The sequence below is a fragment of the Sminthopsis crassicaudata genome, chromosome 3 (genome assembly GCF_048593235.1).
Source record: "Sminthopsis crassicaudata isolate SCR6 chromosome 3, ASM4859323v1, whole genome shotgun sequence".
NCBI lineage: Eukaryota > Metazoa > Chordata > Mammalia > Dasyuromorphia > Dasyuridae > Sminthopsis > Sminthopsis crassicaudata.
This window is the reverse complement of record NC_133619.1, coordinates 329,701,686-329,722,812: the sequence shown is the minus strand read 5'-3', so window position 1 is coordinate 329,722,812 and position 21,127 is coordinate 329,701,686. Positions and strand designations below refer to the sequence as shown.

At 36.5% G+C, this 21,127-nt stretch overlaps 1 protein-coding gene across 4 annotated transcripts in view; it reads right to left on the bottom strand.

Annotated features, from left to right (window-relative positions):
• Nucleotides 1-3,913: 3,913 nt before the first annotated feature.
• The window catches only part of GOLGB1 (golgin B1), a 63,091-nt gene continuing 45,877 nt past the window's right edge, over nt 3,914-21,127 (bottom strand). For 2 of the 4 annotated variants that reach the window (XM_074301362.1, XM_074301364.1), the window contains exons 16-23: nt 19,498-19,676; nt 11,903-12,068; nt 11,583-11,723; nt 10,566-10,724; nt 9,812-9,909; nt 6,125-6,259; nt 5,305-5,410; nt 3,914-4,986 (exon numbers count right to left, since the gene is read on the bottom strand). In XM_074301362.1, coding sequence (XP_074157463.1) covers nt 4,852-4,986; nt 5,305-5,410; nt 6,125-6,259; nt 9,812-9,909; nt 10,566-10,724; nt 11,583-11,723; nt 11,903-12,068; nt 19,498-19,676 — 1,119 coding nt within the window. In that variant the 3' untranslated portion in view covers nt 3,914-4,851. The remainder of the gene's footprint in view (nt 4,987-5,304; nt 5,411-6,124; nt 6,260-9,811; nt 9,910-10,565; nt 10,725-11,582; nt 11,724-11,902; nt 12,069-19,497; nt 19,677-21,127) is intronic. The other 2 variants (XM_074301363.1, XM_074301365.1) reach the window with 2 other exon arrangements.

Sequence of the window (21,127 nt, the reverse complement as noted above, 5' to 3'; positions counted from 1 at the left end):
ATCCTCAGGATTTTTATACATTACCAACACAATCCAACAGCAAGAGATACAAAGAGAAATTCCATTCAAAATAACAGTCGAGAGTATCAAATATTTGGGAATATATCTACCAAAGGAGAGTCAGGAATTATATGAGCAAAATTACAAAACACTTGCCACAAAAATAAAGTCAGATTTAAATAATTGGAAAGACATTCAATGTTCTTGGATAGGCCGAGCGAATATAATAAAGATGACAATACTCCCCAAACTAATCTATTTATTTAGTGCTATACCAATCAGACTCCCAAGAAACTATTTTAATGACCTAGAAAAAATAACAACAAAATTCATATGGAAGAATAAAAGGTCGAGAATTGCAAGGGAACTAATGAAAAAAAAGTCAGAGGAAGGTGGTCTAAGTGTACCTGATTTAAAGCTATATTATAAAGCAACAGTCACCAAAACCATTTGGTATTGGCTAAGAAATAGACTAGTTGATCAGTGGCATAGGTTAGGTTCACAGGACAAGATAGTGAATAAAAATAGCAATCTAATCTTTGACAAACCCAAAGATCCCAAATTTTGGGATAAGAATTCATTATTTGACAAAAACTGCTGGGAAAACTGGAAATTAGTATGGCAGAAACTAGGCATGGACCCACATTTAACACCACATACTAAGATTAGATCAAAATGGGTCCAAGATTTAGGCATAAAGAACGAAATCATAAATAAATTGGAGGAACATGGGATGGTTTACCTCTCACTCTTGTGGAGGAGGAAGGAGTTTGTGTCCAAGGGAGAACTAGAGACCATTATTGATCACGAAATAGAACATTTTGATTACACCAAATTAAAAAGTTTCTGCACAAACAAAACTAATGCAAACAAGATTAGAAGGGAAGTAACAAATTGGGAAAACATTTTTACAGTTAAAGGTTCTGATAAAGGCCTCATCTCCAAAATATACAGAGAATTGACTTTAATTTATAAGAAATCAAGCCATTCTCCAATTGATAAATGGTCAAAGGATATGAACAGACAATTTTCAGATGATGAAATTAAAACTATTTCCACTCATATGAAAGAGTGTTCCAAATCACTATTGATCAGAGAAATGCAAATTAAGACAACTCTGAGGTATCATTACACACCTGTCAGATTGGCTAAGATGACAGGAACAAATAACGATGAATGTTGGAGGGGCTGTGGGAAAACTGGGACACTGTTGCATTGTTGGTGGAGTTGTGAAAGAATCCAACCATTCTGGAGAGCAATCTGGAATTATGCCCAAAAAGTTATCAAAATGTGCATACCCTTTGACCCAGCCATACTACTACTGGGCTTATACCCCAAGGAAATACTAAAGAAGGGAAAGGGACCTGTATGTGCCAAAATGTTTGTGGCAGCCCTTTTCATAGTGGCTAGAAGCTGGAAGATGAATGGATGTCCATCAATTGGAGAATGGTTGGGTAAACTATGGTATATGAATGTTATGGAATATTATTGTTCTATAAGAAATGACCAACAGGAGAAATACAGAGAGGCTTGGAGAGACTTACATCAACTGATGCTGAGTGAAACGAGCAGAACCAGAAGATCATTATACACTTCAACAATGATACTGTACGAGGATGTATGCTGATGGAAGTGGATATCTTCAACATAGAGAAGAGCTAATCCAATTCCAATTGATTAATGATGGACAGAACCAGCTACATCCAGAAAAGGAACACTGGGAAATGAATGTAAACTGTTATTTTACCTTCTGAATCCAATTCTTCCTGTGCAACAAAAAATTCGGTTCTACACACATATATTGTATCTAGAATATACTGTAATATATTTAACATATATAAGACTGCTTGCCATCTGGGGGAGGGGGTTGGGAGAGGAAGGGAAAAAATCTGAATAGAAGTAAGTGCAAGGGATAATGTTGTAAAAAATTACCCATGCATATGTACTGTCAAAAATGTTATAATTATAAAATAAAAAAAAAAAAGAAGGGAAAAAAAAAAAAAAAAAGGATTACAGAGCCCATTAAAAAAAAAAAAATAAATAAATAAAGTAAAAAAAAAAAAAAAAAAAAAAAAAAAAAAAAAGAAAGGATACCAGGGAATATCCAGAGGATAGCTTGCTCAGTGGCATTAAAACCAGAGTAGCACATGCAAAGTGGAATGAGTTAATCCCAATTTCTGCCTCTTTAAAGGAGAAATTTGGTACTCCATACTTCTAGTTCTCTAACCAGAGGAGAGATGAAAGGGAGGTGGTGTCAATCAAGACTTGAGTTAACAGGGTAGCCTGTTAAGTTTAGAATAGATGTAGATTTTAAACTTTAATTAGGTGACCATCAAAAGAGAATGGGTTGCTGCTGATAGGAGCAAAGGAAGAGTCTGGAATTGAGAATGGGGAATTTCTAGTAGTAGCATTATGTTGGGAAAGAGGGAAAGCATGAGGAAAGGATGGCTACATCATGACTGACATCCTTGTCATAAATATGCCAGAAGTCAGAGTAATAAATAAAATGGAAAGACTGTGTATAGGTTAATTTCACAATGCACCCAAAGGTAATGCCTCAAAAACCCCTTTGTGAAGGAATTTGAACTAGATGACTTATAAGCACTTTCCAACTCTTAAGATTCTATATTTGTCAATCATTTTAACAGTGATTTTTAAAGTGTTATCCATTGCTTTTACAACACTTTCATTTACAAATATATTACCCTCTTCCCTCCTCAGAGAAGCATCTTGAATAAAAGTGAAGGGGGAAGAAGTTCATCCAAATTAATCAACATAACTCCAACCATATAAGCAATGTCCCAATGACCCCTTCACCTCTGCAAAGAAAGTAGGAAGGTACACTTTCTTTTGGGGATGCTAAATCTGATCAGTTTGTGATTTGGGAGGTTTCACATCTCTTTCTTTCCACTTACATTATTGTGGTCGTATGTGTAATCAGTTTTCTTGTTTCTGCTTGCTTCATTTTACACCAGTTCATGTCTAATGCTTCTCTTCATTCTTCATATTTCTCATAGTGCAGAAATACTTTGTTATATTCACAATCCACAAGACCCTAATCTCCTGTGCAATAGATTTTCATTTCACACAGAATCTGGCTACCCACTTTGATATAGCACTTCCCCTTGAATCCATTCATCTTAGAATTCCTTGATCCCAGGGGATCCATTGGGCACATTCCACTTCATATTTATAAAAGGCACTTGTTCTGCTCTAACATAATCTCTCAGGGTATAATCTGCCCCAGCAAATTATATGTACCTTCTCTCATAGCTTATTTCAAATCACATAGCTGTAGGTCACTAGGTTCTATTTCATGGTTGTGTTAGTTTTATTGTTGGGTAATTAAGTATGTTGGAAACTTCCCTCTCTTCATAATCCCATTCTTTTGTGATAAAGGTTCACAGTATTTCATAAACCTATCACTAACGTCATACAGAAATTGTGAAGCTTATGCTTGTCTCTGAACAGCAATTTTGAAGTTGAGAAAGTATTTTTTGCCTTGACTTTTGTATCCTTTTTTCCCTTCCAGTAAGACCCCACACTTCAAATCTGAAAATAATTTTATTTTTTACAAGTGTTCAGGGAAGTTTCGGGGGGAGGGGGGGGAGGTTATGACTAAGAATGTGGTCACCATAGGGTAAAGGATTCAGAGCACAGTAGTTGGCTGACCCTCCCCTAATTTCTCTGGAGCAGCGACAACGAGCAGAGTTCACGATAGATAGATGGTGGTAGTGAAGGAGGAAATGGCTAGAACCATCTCAGTTTGGCAGAGGGGGTGGCAAATGGATTTCACTTTAGGCATTAGTCCTCAAGGCTTGATTCCATCATCCCTTCCCTACAGCTCTCTCTACTCATCCTAGTCCCTTAATTAGAGCAGAAATGTGACTAGGAGGCTGAAAAACTGGCATCCCTGAGATCAACAGCTGAGTTTAATTTTTTTTTTTTTTTGGTTATTATTAAGGATAGAGGAAAAGAGAATGAATATGAACACTAATGAAACAAATTGAGAGATATCATTCTCTGTCTCAAGAAACTTAAATTCAGCTGATACTAACTCACTGTCTTTGAGTTTCAGATGGTAAAATAAGTGTGACAGGAAACAACTAGTTCAGACAGACAACTTCATTTAGAATCTGGGGTGGAAGTAGGGAGGAAATGCTAGGGCTAACCATTTAATTAAAATATTCATATTAAAAGCTTCTCCTACACCACACTCCTACAGGGAAACAGAGACTACAGACCTCAGCCAAAGGCATAGTTTCTCATCCCAGTGGCTATCTCAAGATCAAAGAAAGATGATTGGAAGTGAGGCCGCTTTCTGCCTCGGATGCTATTAGTGACCAGAAGCCTGGCAAGAGGGAAGGGGTTCCTCAGTTCCCACATTCTCCAGACCCATGCTTCAGGAAGCTATGCACCTTATTATAGTAGTTCTCACCCCTATAATGTAGGAGGTAACATTGAAGCAAATGGAACCAAGATCATAATTCCAAATATCCAAAGAACAACCTTGGCTCCTTGGGCTTACTGGAATCAGCAATGAAACTAAAGGGTCACTTCCCAGAGATACCTCTGTACAGGTGAATAGGCACTATACTTATAAAATATTTGTGTTTACACATGATGATAATGTGCCTAAACATGGAGTAGAGGGCAGTGGAAAAAGAGCAGTTCCTTTTTTATGACAAAGAGCTCAGATGTGTCTGAATTTTGCAATAATTATCCCCTAAAATAGACATTAAGGAATGAGCCTAGATAATTAGGGCTGCCCACATTTGGTCCTGAGACCAGGGATTGGAGAATCCAAGACTGTGACTCTAATGAGAGAAATCTGATAGGTGGGAGCTAAGCTCACAGGCGGCCAGTGAAACAGAGAAGAACCAGGACGTGAAGCATGAGAATATAGACAGCAGCCAGCAGGGGTACCCGAGTCCGGGAATAGCAGAGTGAACGCAGGATTCGCCTCCATCCAACATTGCTCCTGGTCTAAAAGAAGAAAGATGGAAAGGTCAGAGACAGCCTTATTCTGCATATAAGAGAAGTATCTCTATCCTCAAGTTTAGACTTCAGTGATCTCAATATTTCAGAAAAGGTTTTCTGGAAAAAAAACTTTCTTTAGAGATATCAGTCTTCAATTTCATTAACTCATCAATATTCCCAAGTCCTATATTCTGTCCATTAGCTCTCTGAGAGAACTCTCTTCCAGGAAGAATACTTCTTATACTCATTCTTAATCTTTTTCTATTCTCTCTCCTCCCACTTAAACTTCTCCCCTTCTCCCCCCTTTCTTCCTACCCATCTTACCCTTCGGAAGGAACTGTTCATGGGCTCTATTAATATTGCCTGTTCATGGATGGCAGAGTCACTGATGCTAGAATTCTGGGCAGGGGTCCATTCATTCAGCTCCAGCCTGGGTTACAGAAAAACACACACACAATAACACAATATTTCAGAAGACAAAACAAGTGAGGCTAAACAAACAAAGTAAGTGAGACAATTAAGGATCACTTTGTTTAATCTCTAGAGTTACTGCCAAGAATGAAGAACCCAAAGCCTCCTCTGTAGCAAGCAGAAAGGGAAAAAAGGAAAAAGTATTTAAGTAGTAAATGCTTTAAAAATACAATTTCATCCTGGGAGATAGAAGCTATTAAACTGAGGCAAACTTGCTCAAGGTAATACAACTATTAAGTGTCTAAGGCCAGATTTGAACTCAGTTATTTCTGCCTCCAGATTCACTGCTCTATCCACTGCACCACCCAGCTGCCTAAAAAATGGTTTAATTTAACAAAACAGATGGAAGGAACTAAGAAGAAACTTCTGTGAAATTCTATGAAAATAGCAGTAGATAATACTTTTAGCCATTTTGCCTACCAAAGATTTAGAATTTAATGATTTCCACTGTTGATGGTGAAAACACCTGCCTAGGCAAAGGTGACTGTAGAGATGCAGTCAGAACACCACTGTGGCAGAAGTTGGCTTGAAGATTCAGAATGAAGGGAAACTTTGTGACTAAAAGCAGGGACAACCTGCATGCCCCTAAAGAGAATGCTCCCTTTAGAGGCATACTGAGCATCAAAGCTTCCTGGCTTACAGAAATAATGAATTCTTTTTTTTAACACTTTACCTTCTAATCTCCTCCTGGGCCGCAGAGAGTGCTTCCTCGGCAGCCAACCGGTGATCCCGTTCCTCTTCCAGCAATTTTTTTAAATGGCTCACTTCTTGTCTAGTGTTGCATTGTTCTTGTTGGGCCTCAGAAAACCTGCAGCATCAGGAGAATGGAATTTTTTTTTCTTTTTAAATAATTTTATTTATTTTTAGTATATATTACTTCTTTAAAAAAAAATTCATTATTTTTAAATATACATTTCTTTATGAAACATGTTGGGAAAGAAAAATAAAAAAAAGGGAAAAACCAGAGGAGAGAAAAAAAATACAGAAAAAAGAAAATAGCATGTACTGTTTCACATTCAATCTTCATAGTTCTTTTTCTGGATGCGGATAGTGTTTTCTATTCAAAGTCTATTTAAATTGTCATGGATTACTGAACTACTGAGAAAAACCAAGCAAAGTTCTTGATAGTTGAGTTGATCCTCACACATTCTTGCTGTTACCGTATACAATGTATTCCTGATATTTGTTTAGCTCAGCATCAGCCTTGCAGACCTTTCTAAAATCAGCTTGTTCATCTTTTTTTTTTAATAGAATAATAATATTATATTGCATATTATATTATGTTATGTTATGTTGTTATGTTATACCTTATTCAGCCATTCTCCAATTGATGGGCATTTACTCATTTTCCAATTTTTTGCCACCAAAAAAGAGTTGCTATAAACATTTTTGCATACATAAGTCCTTTTCCCTCCTTTATGATTTCCTTGGGATACAGACCCAGTAATGATACTGCTGAGTCAAAGAGTATGCACAGTTTTATAGCCCTTTGGGTATAGTTCCAAATTACTCTCCACAACGGTTGGATCAGTTCACAATAACACCAACAATGTATTAGTGCTAGCTGTGTGACCCTGGGCAAGTCATTTAAAGCTAATTACCTCAGCTAAAAAAAACCAATGTATTAATGTCCTAGTTTTTCCACATCTCCTCCAACATAAAGCTGTCCTATCACTACATTACACTCTTAAGAATTTGGAAAACTGTTACGTGAGTCCTGCATTTTAACAGAATGCTATAAAGGAAAGTTATTCATTTTAACAAAATGAGAATGCTCCACATCTAAAATTCAATTTACCAAACATTTAACAAAAGATCTACTATATGCAAAGGACTGTGATAATATATACTTTCAGATATGTGGGGATACAAAACAAAAATAAAATAGTCCCTGACTTCAGGGAACTTAGATTCCACTGCAGGGATACAAAATGCATACAAAAACTTAACACCTAGAAGAATAAGGAAAAGCAATGAATCCATAATTCCAAGAAGTTCTATGACCCATCCCTTTTTTCCCGCCTTGGCTTCTTTGAGATCATAAGCTAGCTTTTCTAGCTTTGGAACATCTGAATGTTACATACATGCCTGTCAGGAGGAAAGGAATAGGCATTTTCCTCTTTCTAGCTTTCTGACTCTCCTAGAGTAACTCCCCCTTTGTAATTCTGGGTGATTCAACTGCTGTTCTGGCAGGGAATAGAGTGGAATCTGAAGAAACAGAAGAGAAATGAGAGAATATTTTTCCATGTACGTCATCTATCAAGAAAACTGAAGTGTGGATAATTAGTTATGAGAAGTATCTGGTGAAGCCATTTCAAATAGATTCTTGATGGAGAGCTATCTACATCCAGAAAGTGGACTATGGTGACTGAATGTGGATTATTACAACATAGTATTTTCACTTTGTTTGTTGTTTTTTGCTTGTTTTTGTTTTTTTCTTTCTCACTTTTTCTTTTTGATCTGATTTTTCTTGTGCAGCATGATAAATGCGGAAATATGTTTAGAAGAACTACCTATGTTTAATGTATATTGGATTACTTGCTATCTAGGGGAGAAGGTTGGGAGAAGGGAGGAAGAAAAACTTGGAACACAAGGTTTTGCAAGGGTGAATGATGAAAACCATCTTTTCATTTATTTTTAAAATAAAAAGCTATAATAATAATAATAATTTTTTAATAATTATAATAGAAGTACCTGGTGAGGCTCACTTTGGAGCTCCTCTTTCACAAGGCCTTTCCTTATTCTCCCCCAGAAATTATTATATTATCATATATTTTTAAAAACTTATTGCACATGTTTCTCCTTAGTAGAAAAACAAGTTCCCTGAGAATAGTGAATGTTTTATTTTTATCTGTATCCCTAATAGCACAAAATCTGACATACAGTAGGTATTTAATAAGTGAAGTTTAATGAATAGCACTGACACCTAAATTGAGCTTTGAAGGAAACAATTGAGTCTAAGAAAGGAAGAAGGACATTCTAGATATAGCAGAGCTACCAGAGCACTAGCAAACCTCCAACTTTCTTAAGCCTCAATTAATGCTGTGGTGAGATGAGTAGGAGTGTACAGGAATACCCAAAGCTTGTTATTCCAAATTTTAAAATATGAGGCTGCCCCTTTTACATCCTTTGCTCTTTTGCTGCATGAAAGCAAACAAGGCAGAAGATCTCCTTTCTGAAATCCTCTCCTCTCCTTCCATTTTGGAAGGCCAGTCCTTGAAAAAGTCTTAGTCTCTGGATCTGGCCACACACACCTCTCCTTCTGTACTCTGGTCCAGAGCTAATTATTTAGTCCAACCTTTACCAAGATGTAAGACCTCTAATGATAGAGCTACTACCTTCTGAGGCAGTCCATTCCATTTTGGTTAGAAAAAGCCATAAACACCAAAAATACATGACCACAGAAAGAAAAAGCATGTGTTAGGAGTCCACTGAATACCTTGCACATATAAATACTCTCAAAGTGCTTTCATAGGCATTAAGAGATTTTCCTTTATTGAATCAAAATTTGCTTTCCTGTACTTTCTACCTACAGGTCTTACTTTTATCCTCCAAGACCAAGGAGGAGACATTCAATGCTTCCTGAACAAGAGAGTTCTTCAAATATCTGAAGACAAGTATTAAGTGCAGAGTGTAAGGGAAGGATAAAAGACAAAGAGAGCCACATAAACTCAGCAGGCCTCCTTAAGCCTCTGGACTAAACATCCCTAAATCCTTCAAACAATTTTTGAATTACTGAGTTCATAACTCCTTGCTATCCTAATTATACTCCTCTGAATGAGCTCCAGTTTATCAAAATCCCTCCTAAAATGTGGTGCCCGGAAATGGACACCAGACAACGGAGGAGAACACAGAGTAACATTATCATCCACATGGACTTTATTCTTCTGCTAATGAAACTTGAGATTGTATTAGTTTTTAGGTTGTCATGTTACAATAATGATTCATTAAATCTACAATTTACTTGACTCTTAGGTCTTTTTTATACAACCTGCTTTCTAGCCTTTCCAACCCACCAAACTACATTTCTACAATTAGCTTTATGAATTCAAACAGAAAGCAGATGTTCCTATTTAAATATCATCATAGTAACTGCTGAGATCACTGTGAATCTTAGATCTGCTCTCCAACACATTAGATCCCCTCTAGTTACCTTCCTAGCTTTCTGTTGGAAGAAGCCAACTATGTCCCTCTATAAGGTAGGATAAGAAGTTGACACCAAATCACTAAAGCAAACTACACAGGTAAGTAGCAGGTCCATGACAAACATACAGCCATGTTTGTGTATGAATTACCATCCTATGTGCTTTCCTGGATATAGGATGGCAGATGATGTGGGGAGCTGCCTGAGAACCCTTACCTGAGCTGCAGTTCTCTTAGCTCCATAGGGTCACTCTCTCTATGGGCTTCATTCTTTTCCTGAGGGGCTCCAGGAGCAGCATCTGTTGTATGTGTCCCCTAGAAGAATAAGATTGGTAAATACAAACTCTATAAACATCTCCATTGGGAAAAATGAGAATTGATGAAAAATGTCAGCAGGAACAAGGTATTTATTTGCCTTTTGGTAGTTGAAAATTTTTTTTTCTCTTTTCATAATTCCCTCCAAAAATAAAGCAGAGCTTCATCTTAACCAATACAGTTAAGATCAGTCACTAATGTGGTTAACACTCTCACCATAATTTAGTCATCCCTAGAAGCCCACTTTCTCATCTCTCTTCAATTTACTGCTAAGCTCTTTTTCCTTAAGTGAGGGTCCATGGCTTTGCTGGGAGGACAGGTCCTCTGGTCTTCTGGCTCTCCTGAAATTCCTTGGTTTCTAGTTTCTTTCCTGAAACTTGGCCAGGTGTCCCAATTTCTTAGTGTTTGGATCTTGAAAGGCTTTAGCTTCTCATTCTTATTTTCACCTGCTTTTTGCAGCAAATTCCATCATCTCAGATATCTCATCTTCTCCATTCCCTTTCTCCTATGTAAATGGTTTAGATCTATTGTTTACCTCTCCAATACTACTTTCTCCTCTTTTCTTTTATTCTTGTCAATTGGTCTGTATCAGTTTTTAGTGTATAAGGACACAACACTTAAGATTCATAATCCTTATTTATTTTTCTGTTACTCACCGTTTCTTTGCTTAGGGGCTGCATCTCCTGAATCTGTCTCTTTAACCCTGTGCAATGATTCAGAAGGTCATTATAGCGCTGATGGCTTTCACGAAGACTCTGACTGCTACCACGAAGCTGAATGGAAAGGGAACTTTTCTCTTCAAAGATTTGAGAAAGCTGAAATAAAGAAAATCAGGTCAGTATCTCACAAAGAATTCCTCAACAGGCAGACATCTTGATGATAAGAGATTAAGGTAAAAGATTTTGGTGATAACAGATAAGTCACTTTTGATGAAAAACCTTAATCTCCAAAAGATCATCTAATGTTGTGCCCTAAACAAAGGTCAGGGAAAAGATATAGGCAGTACATTAGCCTGGGTCCAAGTGTAAGAAATCACTACAATCTATTATTTTTTAGTTCCACATAGTTGGACAAGGAGCTATCATCTAAAACTTATAAAGATATTTGCACAAGACCTTGTTGTACTATTGCCATGAGGAGGAAATAGAAGAAAGTGGAACCCCACAATCTAACAAGGATGACAATACAAACACTGGCACATATAGCTTAAATATAAGAAACAGAATCAGAGAATTTCAAAGGATTTTCCTTGAAGGCTATTTACTACATTCCAAATTAGCCCACTCCATTCACAGACAGTTCTCACCATTAGAAAATTCATTCTTATTACTGAGTTGAAATCCTAGTAATTTCTGCCCACTGGTTCTACTCTTAATACACATGAATCAAGCCTACCTAAGCTAAGACCTCAGTTTCTCTGACCTTATCTTCATATCTAAGAGAAAAAATTCTCTAGATCAAAGCTGGGGAGACATCTTCTATACTTTGCTCTTAGAAAGAGGCAAAAGAAAAAAATCAGGAAGCAGCGCCAAAGAGAAAATCTTATTTCTTTCCTCTGATTGTATCCAGAACTGGCCCTGCTTCCTCTCTTCCTACTAGGAAATCGAAAGGAAGCAAGTATTCTCTCTCTTTCAACTCTAACAGCTCCAACATAGGCCCGATGAGAAACTCACCTTGCTGTTTAGCTGTTGGATTCTCAACTCCTTCTGATGAACTTCTTTCAAGCTGTCGTTAAGCTGGGCTTTGAGAAGCCCAATCTCAGAATCCAGGGCCCGGGCCGACTCTGGGGAAATTGCTGCTTCTGGGGATGGCTGCTGGGAGAAAAACACTTACAGAATTCACTCTTCATTCCAACTACCGAATCTCCTACAGACAAATTCTGACCATTCTAGGGAGTGATAATTACAGTGGCCAATGAGCACTGGGTTTCCCTTGGAAACCTACCAGGCACAAGCTCCAGCCACTCTTTTGGATTGGTCAAAGCCCAGCTCACCTGTTTTTGATACTGCTCTGAGAGAACAGAAGGCTGGCTAGATGCAGACCTCAGCTCTTGCACCAGACTCTGCAGATGGTTCAGTTGCTGCTCCTTGTCAGAGAGGGCCATCAGATACTGCTCTCTAACTCGCTTCTCTTGGACTTCCCAAGTATTCTTCTCCCTTCTAGAAGGCATAGAAAACTGTCAGAGGGGGACAGTTCAACTCACACTCACTCACATTGAATTCTTGATGTCTTTTCATAAAATTTTAGGATCAATCATAACTAATCTCAACTCCCATTTGTCTTTTGCTAAATTGGATTAAAGAGTAGGGAATGGAAAGAGGCTTTCTTTTTTTAATGCATATTTTATTTTTTATTGGATATAAAGTATTTTTAAATATTTTTTATTATAGCTTTTTATTTACAAGATATATGTATAGGTAATTTTTCAGCATTGACAATTGTAAAACCTTTTGTTCAAACTTTTCCCCTCCTTTGCCCCACCCCTTCCCCCAGATGGCAGGTTGACCAATATATGTTAAATATGTTAAAGTTAAAAAATATATGTATGCATGTCCAAACAGCTGTTTTGCTGTACAAAAAGAATCAGACTTTGAAATAGTGTAGAATTAGCCTGTGAAGGAAATCAAAAATGCAGGCAGACAAAATTAGAGGGATTGGAAATTCTATGTAGTGGTTCATAGTCATCTCCCAGAGTTCTTTTGCTGGGTGTAGTTGATTCAGTTCATTACTGCTCTATTGGAACTGATTTGGTTCATCTCATTGTTGAAGATGGCCTCGTCCATCAGAATTGATCATCATATAGTATTGTTGTTAAAGTATATAATGATCTTCTGGTCCTGCTCATTTCACTCAGCATCAGTTCATGTAAGTGTCTCTAGGTCTTTCTGAAATCATCCTGCTGGTCATTTCTTACAGAACAATATTATTCCATAATATTCATATACCACAATTTGTATAGCCAATCTCTAATTGATGAGCATCCACTCAGTTTCCAGTTTCTGGCCACTACAAAGTGGGTTGCCACAAACATTCTTGCACATACAGGTACCTTGCCCTTCTTTAAAATCTTTTTGGGATATAAGCCCAGTAGTAACACTGCTGGGTCAAAGGGTATGCACAATTTGATAACTTTTTGAGCATAGTTCCAAATTGCTCTCCAGAATAGTTGGATGTATTCACAATTCCACCAACAATGTATCAGTGTTCCCCTCCAACATTCTGCAATGTATCATATCCCCTCCAACATTCTGGATGATCTTTCCCTGTCATTCTAGCCAATCTGACAGGTGTGTAATGGTATCTCAGAGTTGTCTTAATTTGCATTTCTCTGATTAATAATGACTTGGAGCATCTTTTCATATGGCTAGAAATAGTTTCAATTTCTTCATCTGAGAATTATTTTTCCATATCCTTTGACCATTTATCATTTGGAGAATGGCTTGATTTCTTATAAATTAGAGTCAATTCTTTATATATTTTGGAAATAAGGCCTTTATCAGAACCTTTGACTGTAAAAATGTTTTCCCAGTTAATTGCTTCCCTTCTAATCTTGTCTGCATTAGTTTTGTTTGTATAAAAACTTTTCAATTTGATATAATCAAAATTTTCTATTTTGTGATCAATAATGATCTCTAATGCTTCTTTGGTCATAAATTCTTTCCTCCTCCACAGGTCTGAGAGGGAAACTATCCTATGTTCCTCTAATTTATTTATAATCTCATTTTTTATGCCTAGGTCATGAACCCATTTTGATCTTATCTTGGTATACAGTGTTAAGTGTGGGTCAATGCCTAGTTTCTGCCATACTAATTTCCAATTTTCCCTACAATTTTTGTCAAACTGGGGTCTTTGGCTTTGTCGAACACTAGATTATTAAAGTTACTGGCTGTTTTGTCTTTTGAACCTAACCTATTCCACTGATCTATTTCTTAGCCAATACCAAATGGTTTTGGTAACCTCTGCTTTATAATATAATTTTAGATTTGGTACAGCTAGGAGGCCTTCATTTGATTTTTTGGAAAGAGGCATTCTTATAACATCACTTATATTTTTCCTCCTGGCAGATTCTTCCTTATGGAAGTACTAAGAGCTTTGGCATAGCACTCTATAGATACCTCAACCAAACTCTGCCCACATCAGAATGAAACAGAGACAATCTGATCCTGAGCTATAAGCATTTTATCCCCACCTATTAGATTATAATCTTAAGGACAGGGGGAGCATCTTGTTCCTTTTTTATATCCCCCACTGACATAAAAATACTTAATACATATTTACTGAGTTTAATTTACTATGTTCTCTTGATTGCACAATTTCTGATGATTATATTTTATAATTCTTTAGTGGAAGAGTCAAAGAAAAATGGCTCATTCACTATTTTCTCATTAATATGAGCTTCATCAGCAGTGAATCAAAAGATATATAGCATTCCTTTTCATGTATAAAAAGATTATAGTATCACTTTTTAACTAACTGACACCAACCTTAGCAAAAAGGAATAACTGAAAAAAAATGTGTGGAATACAAAAATGGTCTTTTCTATATTAAAAACAAAGAGATTGGGGGCAGCTAGGTGGCGCAATGGATAAGAGTACCAGCCTTGAATTCAGGAGGACCCGAGTTCAAATCTGGAGTCAGACACTTAACACTTCCTAGCTGTGTGACCCTGGGCAAGTCACTTAACCCCAGCCTCAGAAAAAAAAACAAAAAAAACACAAAGAGATAAACAATAAACCAACAGATCAAGGAAAACAGAGGAGAAAGAAACTGCAAATTGCTAAGAAGTTTTTTCTTTTTTTTTAGTTGAAAAAACAGAATAAGGAAAAAAAAGGAAAACAGAAATATAATATAAAATAAAGTAAAACAACAGAGAACATTGTCATGTGCCCAGTCAAACATCAGAGAGGATTCAAAATATACAACAATAAATTACCAGATTAAGAAAATGCATATATTAGAAGAAATTATATTCATGAATAACCATTTTTTCTTTACTTTCTTATAAATTGTTCTTTGGTTCTCTGCTGCTCACTTAATTTACTTTATTCTTTTTTTCCCTTTCATTGCCCCCAACACCACTTCCAACCAAACTACATTTAAGAAAAGATATATTTACGTCACCCCACATATCCACACATCTTTCCTATGCTTATTGCCTCAATTAAATTCTGCTCCATAACTTGCCTTGTTATTACTTAACCTTCCCTACCCAAGGATCCTTCCCTTATCTTTTCCCCTTACTGTTGGCTTCCCCATCCTCTCATCCCTCCTCCCTTATGTCTTTAAAGATTTTTGAGACTGCTATGCCCCCTTCTAGGTATATATATATATATATATATATATATATATATATATATATATATATATATGTAGTTACCTAGTCACTGTATCCATTCCCAATGTGAGTAGGTTTATAAAACTATGAGCCCTTCTCCCCCCTCTAATGCCTGTCTATTCTTCCTCTGCAATTCATTTGAATGATTGTTATTTTTACCTGAACTCTACCAATCTTTTTTTTGAGCTACCCTATTGTGGATATGAATCTTATATACATACATATGTGTTAATGTACATACATATATATACATATATGTGTGTATATATATAAATATATATATATGTGTGTATATATATATAAATAGTTTGTCCACATTTAAACTGTTTGTCCATGTTAAGTTTCTTAAAACTGATCTTTTACATTGGCTCTTATGTGCTAAATTTTCTGTTAAGTTCCAATTTGGTTGATAAGAAGTACTGAAAATCTTCAAGTTCTTTGAATGTCCATTTTTTTTCTCATTTAAGATTATAGGCAATTTTGCTGAATATGATATTTTTGGCTGCAGGCCAAGTTCTTTTGATTGTAGATATAATTCCAAGATTTGGGGTCTTTTATTATAGTTGCTGATAAGTCTTGTGCAATTCTAATTATGGCTCCAGCATATTTGAATTGTTTTTTTCTTGTTTCTTGCAAAATTTTCTTTGATTTGGGAATTTTGAAATCAATATTCCTGTTTCTTTCTTTGTTTTTCCATACAGGATCTCTTTGAGATGTTAATCAGTAGACTTTTTCTATTTCTATTTCCCCCTCATCACTCGAGGACAATTTTCTTGTATTATTTCCTGCATTGTTGTGTCAAGGCTCTCTTTTTGGTCGGAACCTTCTGGTAGTTCAATTATATTTTCTCGATCTATTTTTCAGATCTGTCATTTTCCTCATAAGACGTTTCATATCCTGTTCTATTTTCTCATTCTTTATAATCTATTTTGTTATTTCTTGGAATCTCATAACTTCACTGGTTTCCCCTTGCCCAATTCTAATTTTCAAACCATTATTTTCATCTTTGAGACTCTGTATATCTCTTTTTCTAGTTGGTTAATTTTTTTCATAAGCTTCTGGTTTTTCTCAGATGGTTTTAATTTTTTTCTTTGATTATACTTTCATTTGGTTTTTTAATTCTTTTTTTAGTTCTATAAATTCTCTCTGGACAGAGAGAACTATTTCACGTTACTCTGTGGAGTAGAAGCTTTTTTTTTTTTTTTTTAACTAAAGTGTCCTCTTATGAAGATGAATCTTGGGTCATCTCTGTTCCCATAATATGTTTCAATGGTGAGGTCCTTTCTTCTTTGCCAATTCTTTTTTTTTTTTTTTTTTTTTTTTTAAAATAAGAGGTATTGGTGTAAGCACCTATGATTGTGGAATGGGGGGATGGGGCTTAAAGTTTCCCTTCTGACCTCCTGACCAGAAAACCTAAACTAAGAGAGCTCCACCTTCCTCCTGTAAGTGCCCAAAGCAGTGCTCCTGCCCTACTACCTCTGCATTCACCAGGAGCTGGTTCCTTCTTGTTCAAGGCCGTGCTTCAGCAGCACAGCTAGGCCCTGCATTCCCAAGGTTCTCTCAGTCTTCCCGGACTCAAATCCCTACTTCACATACAGGGAGGTGAAAGTCTTTGGGGTTCCTGCTGAGACTTCAGCCATACCCAGCTAGCTGGAGGGGTCCCTGCTTTGTCTTTCTGTGGAGCTAGCATGGAGGTGTTTGCACTTCAGACAAATCAATCCCAGCATGGGGGTCTGTCTTCAGATTTTCTAGGGTTATATCAAAAGGATTCCAGTTCTGCCCCAAGTCTTCTAGATGTTTCATGAGTCTATGTTTGCCCCAAGGCAAAAATGTGTTCTCTTTGTGGGGGAAATCAGGAGAGCTTCAAATTTACCAATCTACTTTGCTATCTTTCCAGAATCCTCCATATGTTACTCTACTTAGGAAAAGATCCTCACACTGGGAACATAATTTTGGAGGGTGATTGGATGAGCTGGCAATATGAGGATTGGTATAGCCAGATATTGAATAATTGTGTGGGAATTCAAACCTGTGATTTCATTAGTTTAAGAGGATTCCTGGTGAGGAAATTCCCTCTAACAATTAATATCAAAATTTATCTCAACTTATATCCTAAAGAATACCCTGGAGGCACCGAAAGAATAAGTGACTTGCCAGTATCACTGTGTCAGAGACTGCATTTGAACCTAGGTCTCCCTAACTGAGGTCCGTTATCTACTATTATGCCAGCTTGACTCTCTAGAAAGAACAATTTTTCTAAAAAATATTTTATTCCTTATTCTAACCTGAAGTTTGAAGAAAACCAAAGTAATAAAAGTTCTTCAGAGGAATCAAGCAGTCTTTAAGAGCTCAAACCTCCAAAGAATCCCATAAGCACATTGTAGCTGGTAATACACCCAGAGATGATGTGATTCTAATTCTGTAGCCTTTCTGGAGTCTCTGAAATCAATTTATTCCATGTCTCCTGTAATCCTAAATCCTGTTTCTGTATCTAGTTCCTCATCCCCATTCTACCTCTCCATACTGTCTCTAGCTGTAATCTCTAAGTAATTTCTATTAATGCAGATCAGCAACTGTTCCACAATTTACAGTCTTACAATTACTTGCCCAGGACACTGAGTTAAGATTCTTGCCAGCATGTGCTGGGGGGGAGAAAAGACTTGAACCCACATTATTCTGTTTCTGAGCCTGGTTCTCTCTATGCAATATGCTATTCTGCTTCTCTCTATTAAAGATATAAGGAACATAGAACCTGATGAAAGAAAATCAAGTAAATCACTAGCCATAAGTAATGAGGAAAGGCTGTGAGATATCTCACAGAGTCAGGATGAGGGAAATGATAGGGAATGAAAAGCTTTTATAGCCCAAGCTCCTCACAAGATAGATAGAACCAAACATCCAAGCCCCTCTATTCATGAAGAAGAAAATTTGAGGACCAGGAAGGCTATCTGACTTAGCCAGCACATAATTAGTAAGTAGCAAAGGCAGAATTTGAACACAGGTTTTCTAATTCTAGAGCTTATATTCCCTTCCATTATACCATGGGGAAAATGAAGACCCAAGAGATTAACTGCCCAAAGTCTCACAGATAATAAATTGCAGAGAGAACTTCAATTCCATCACAATAGAACTAACTTGGAGTCTCAAAAATGCGGATTCCAAGACAACAGATCAGAAGCAAGTGGGTTTCCAGTTTTGCCATTTTAGTTCCACATCTCATGCGATTCTGAATCCTAATTTTGAATTTGCACTTTTAGGTCAAAAACATGTTTTCAATTATCTAAGGAAACTCTAGAAGGCAGTACATAATTTTTTGACCAAGAAGGTACATTTTTGGAATAAAATATCTCCTGGTAAAAATTTATATCAGAAAACATTCACTTTGATCAACTCTGATGATCAACTTTTTTCAACAATGAGATGATTCAAGCCAATTCTAATAGACTTGGGATGGAGAGAGCCCTCTGCATCCAAAAAAGAAAACTGTGGGGCTAAATGTGGATCACAGCATAGTATTTTCACTTTTTTGTTATTGTTTGCTTGCTTGTTTCTTTTTCTCCTTTTGATCTGATATTTCTTATGCAGCATGATAAATGTGGAAATATGTTTAGAAGAATTACACATATTTAACCTATATTGGATTACTTGCTGTCTGGGGAGGGTGGAGGGAAAGGAAGAAGAAAAATTTGGAATACAAGGTTTTACAAGGGTGAATGTTAAAAACCCTTGGCATTGGGGGCAGCTAGGTGGCACAGTGAATAGAGCACCAGCCCTGAATTCGGGAGGACCCAAGTTCAAATCTAGTCTCAGACACTTAATACTTCCTAGCTGTGTGACCCTGGGCAAGTCACTTAACTCCAGCCTCAGGGGGAAAAAAAAAACATTCACTTTGTAAAGTTTGCCTAAAGTCTACCCAAAAACATCACTTGCATGTTAATCATCTTAAACTAAACATATGGGTGCCCAACAAAAATGCTGTGCAAGCAACAAGAACAAATACTTCTCACAAGGTGTTGAGGGAGTCATTTTGTTTTGAGATTTTTCTCTTGTTCTGATGACCTCTTGTTAGAAAGGAGATTAAGAAATCACAAAGGACTGCTGGGGACACATTCTTTTTTCCTCTCATACAACAACCATACAATTACACACAACACCAAACAATTATGAAAGGATTTATCACAAAGAAAGACTGCTGGAGTGTACATAGAGAAGTGTAAAAAGAACTTCTCTTTTAAGGAAAAAAAATACCTCACCTGAGGTGTTGTAGCTCCTGTTGACAAGAGATATTTTCCTGCTTTAGTTGTTCCTGGACAGACTGATACTTGTTTGTCTGTTCCTGATACTCCTGAAGTTGAACCTTCAGTGGACGAAGTTCAGTGTTTTCTTGGTTAATCTGCAGGTACTGCTGCTGTAGATTCTTTAACTCTTTCAGCTTTAATCAAAGGAAATTAGAGTCAGGTATCAATTTTTCATTCCTAATGCAAATCAGTAACAATTATTAGCCCAAGTTTGTCCCTCTAGGTAAATTAAAAAGAGGAAAGTCAAAAAGAGGTCATCAACAGACTTCATTGCTTCATAAACCCAATGAAATAAATGAAGTTAGGTTATCATCACATGTTGCTGTTATAAATCAATGATTCTTATGAGTCAGTTTCCCAGGTATTGCATCTCACTCTCTATCATCTACCTCTTTCTAGAGCTACTCCTCACAAATTCTCTTGGGATTCAAAGCCTGAAATGACTTTAGAGCTATATCTTTGAGCTAATCAGACTTAGAAATCATAAAGGCACACCCAGAGGTTCTTCTGAAGTCAACAGAAATGGCAAGGCTCCTGTCCTTTTGTTTTCTTATTTAGACTGCTCAAGAAAAAATATTTCAAACAAATCAAGAGCCACTAATGTGGTGAATTAACTCTAGGGGTTTCACTAAAGCATTGCTAACTATTCTGAGACATGTGAAATATGCAGACCTAAACAAGTTTTTTGTAATAGTTATTACCCCCAACCCAGAGATTCCCTGATACCAGAAAAAAAAATCAGAAGAAAGATCAATACTGGCTTTCACTTCCATACCTATCTGCTTAGCAAGGAGGTCTAATAGTTGCTACCTAGGAAAATTCCAGGAGTCTCTTTGCCTAATGACCATGAAGATATGGTCAATCCTTTACAATAGTTAAAGATAATTTCTTTATATGAATAGTGATGATCAATGCCTTTTCAGATGAGTATATATATTCTAAACAAATGTTGCCCTTGCCTTAGTATAGCATAGTGTAAAGAATGGTGGGCTTGGAAATAATAAGACATATTAAAATCCTGTCTAAGGCATTTATTATACTAGTGTGATTATGGGCAAATTAACTTTCATGAACCTGTTTTGTCATCTATAAAATGGGGCTAACAAGTACACCTGTCTTTTGGTTGTTCAGAGGAACAATGGTGGCAATATATTTAAAATGCCCTGGTTACCTTAAAACACTATAATGATATTAGCTTATTCATTTCCTATTTTTGGCATCAACAGCTCATCTGAATAGGATGGCTTGGAACTTGGGCAACTATACATAATTTCTCATCTCTATACTTTCCTTTAATTTGGTGTCGATTTTTATCTTAGTTTTAGCAACCAGATGGTCTTTGATCAATGACAGATGATTTTGAAATTCCTATATTAGTAAAACCATCATTTCTTAAAATCTCATCAGTTACTTTTTTTGGTGAAGTTGCTTGATTTCTTTATCAATGCTTTCTAATTCCCTCTGTGAAGATAGTATTCCAGACAGACAGGTATAAGATGTCTATGTAGTCTAAATGGCTTTGGCTATTTTTCTTACTCCTAAATCACATTTTCCAAAATATTTTAATCCTTCTCCTCTGAGCCCA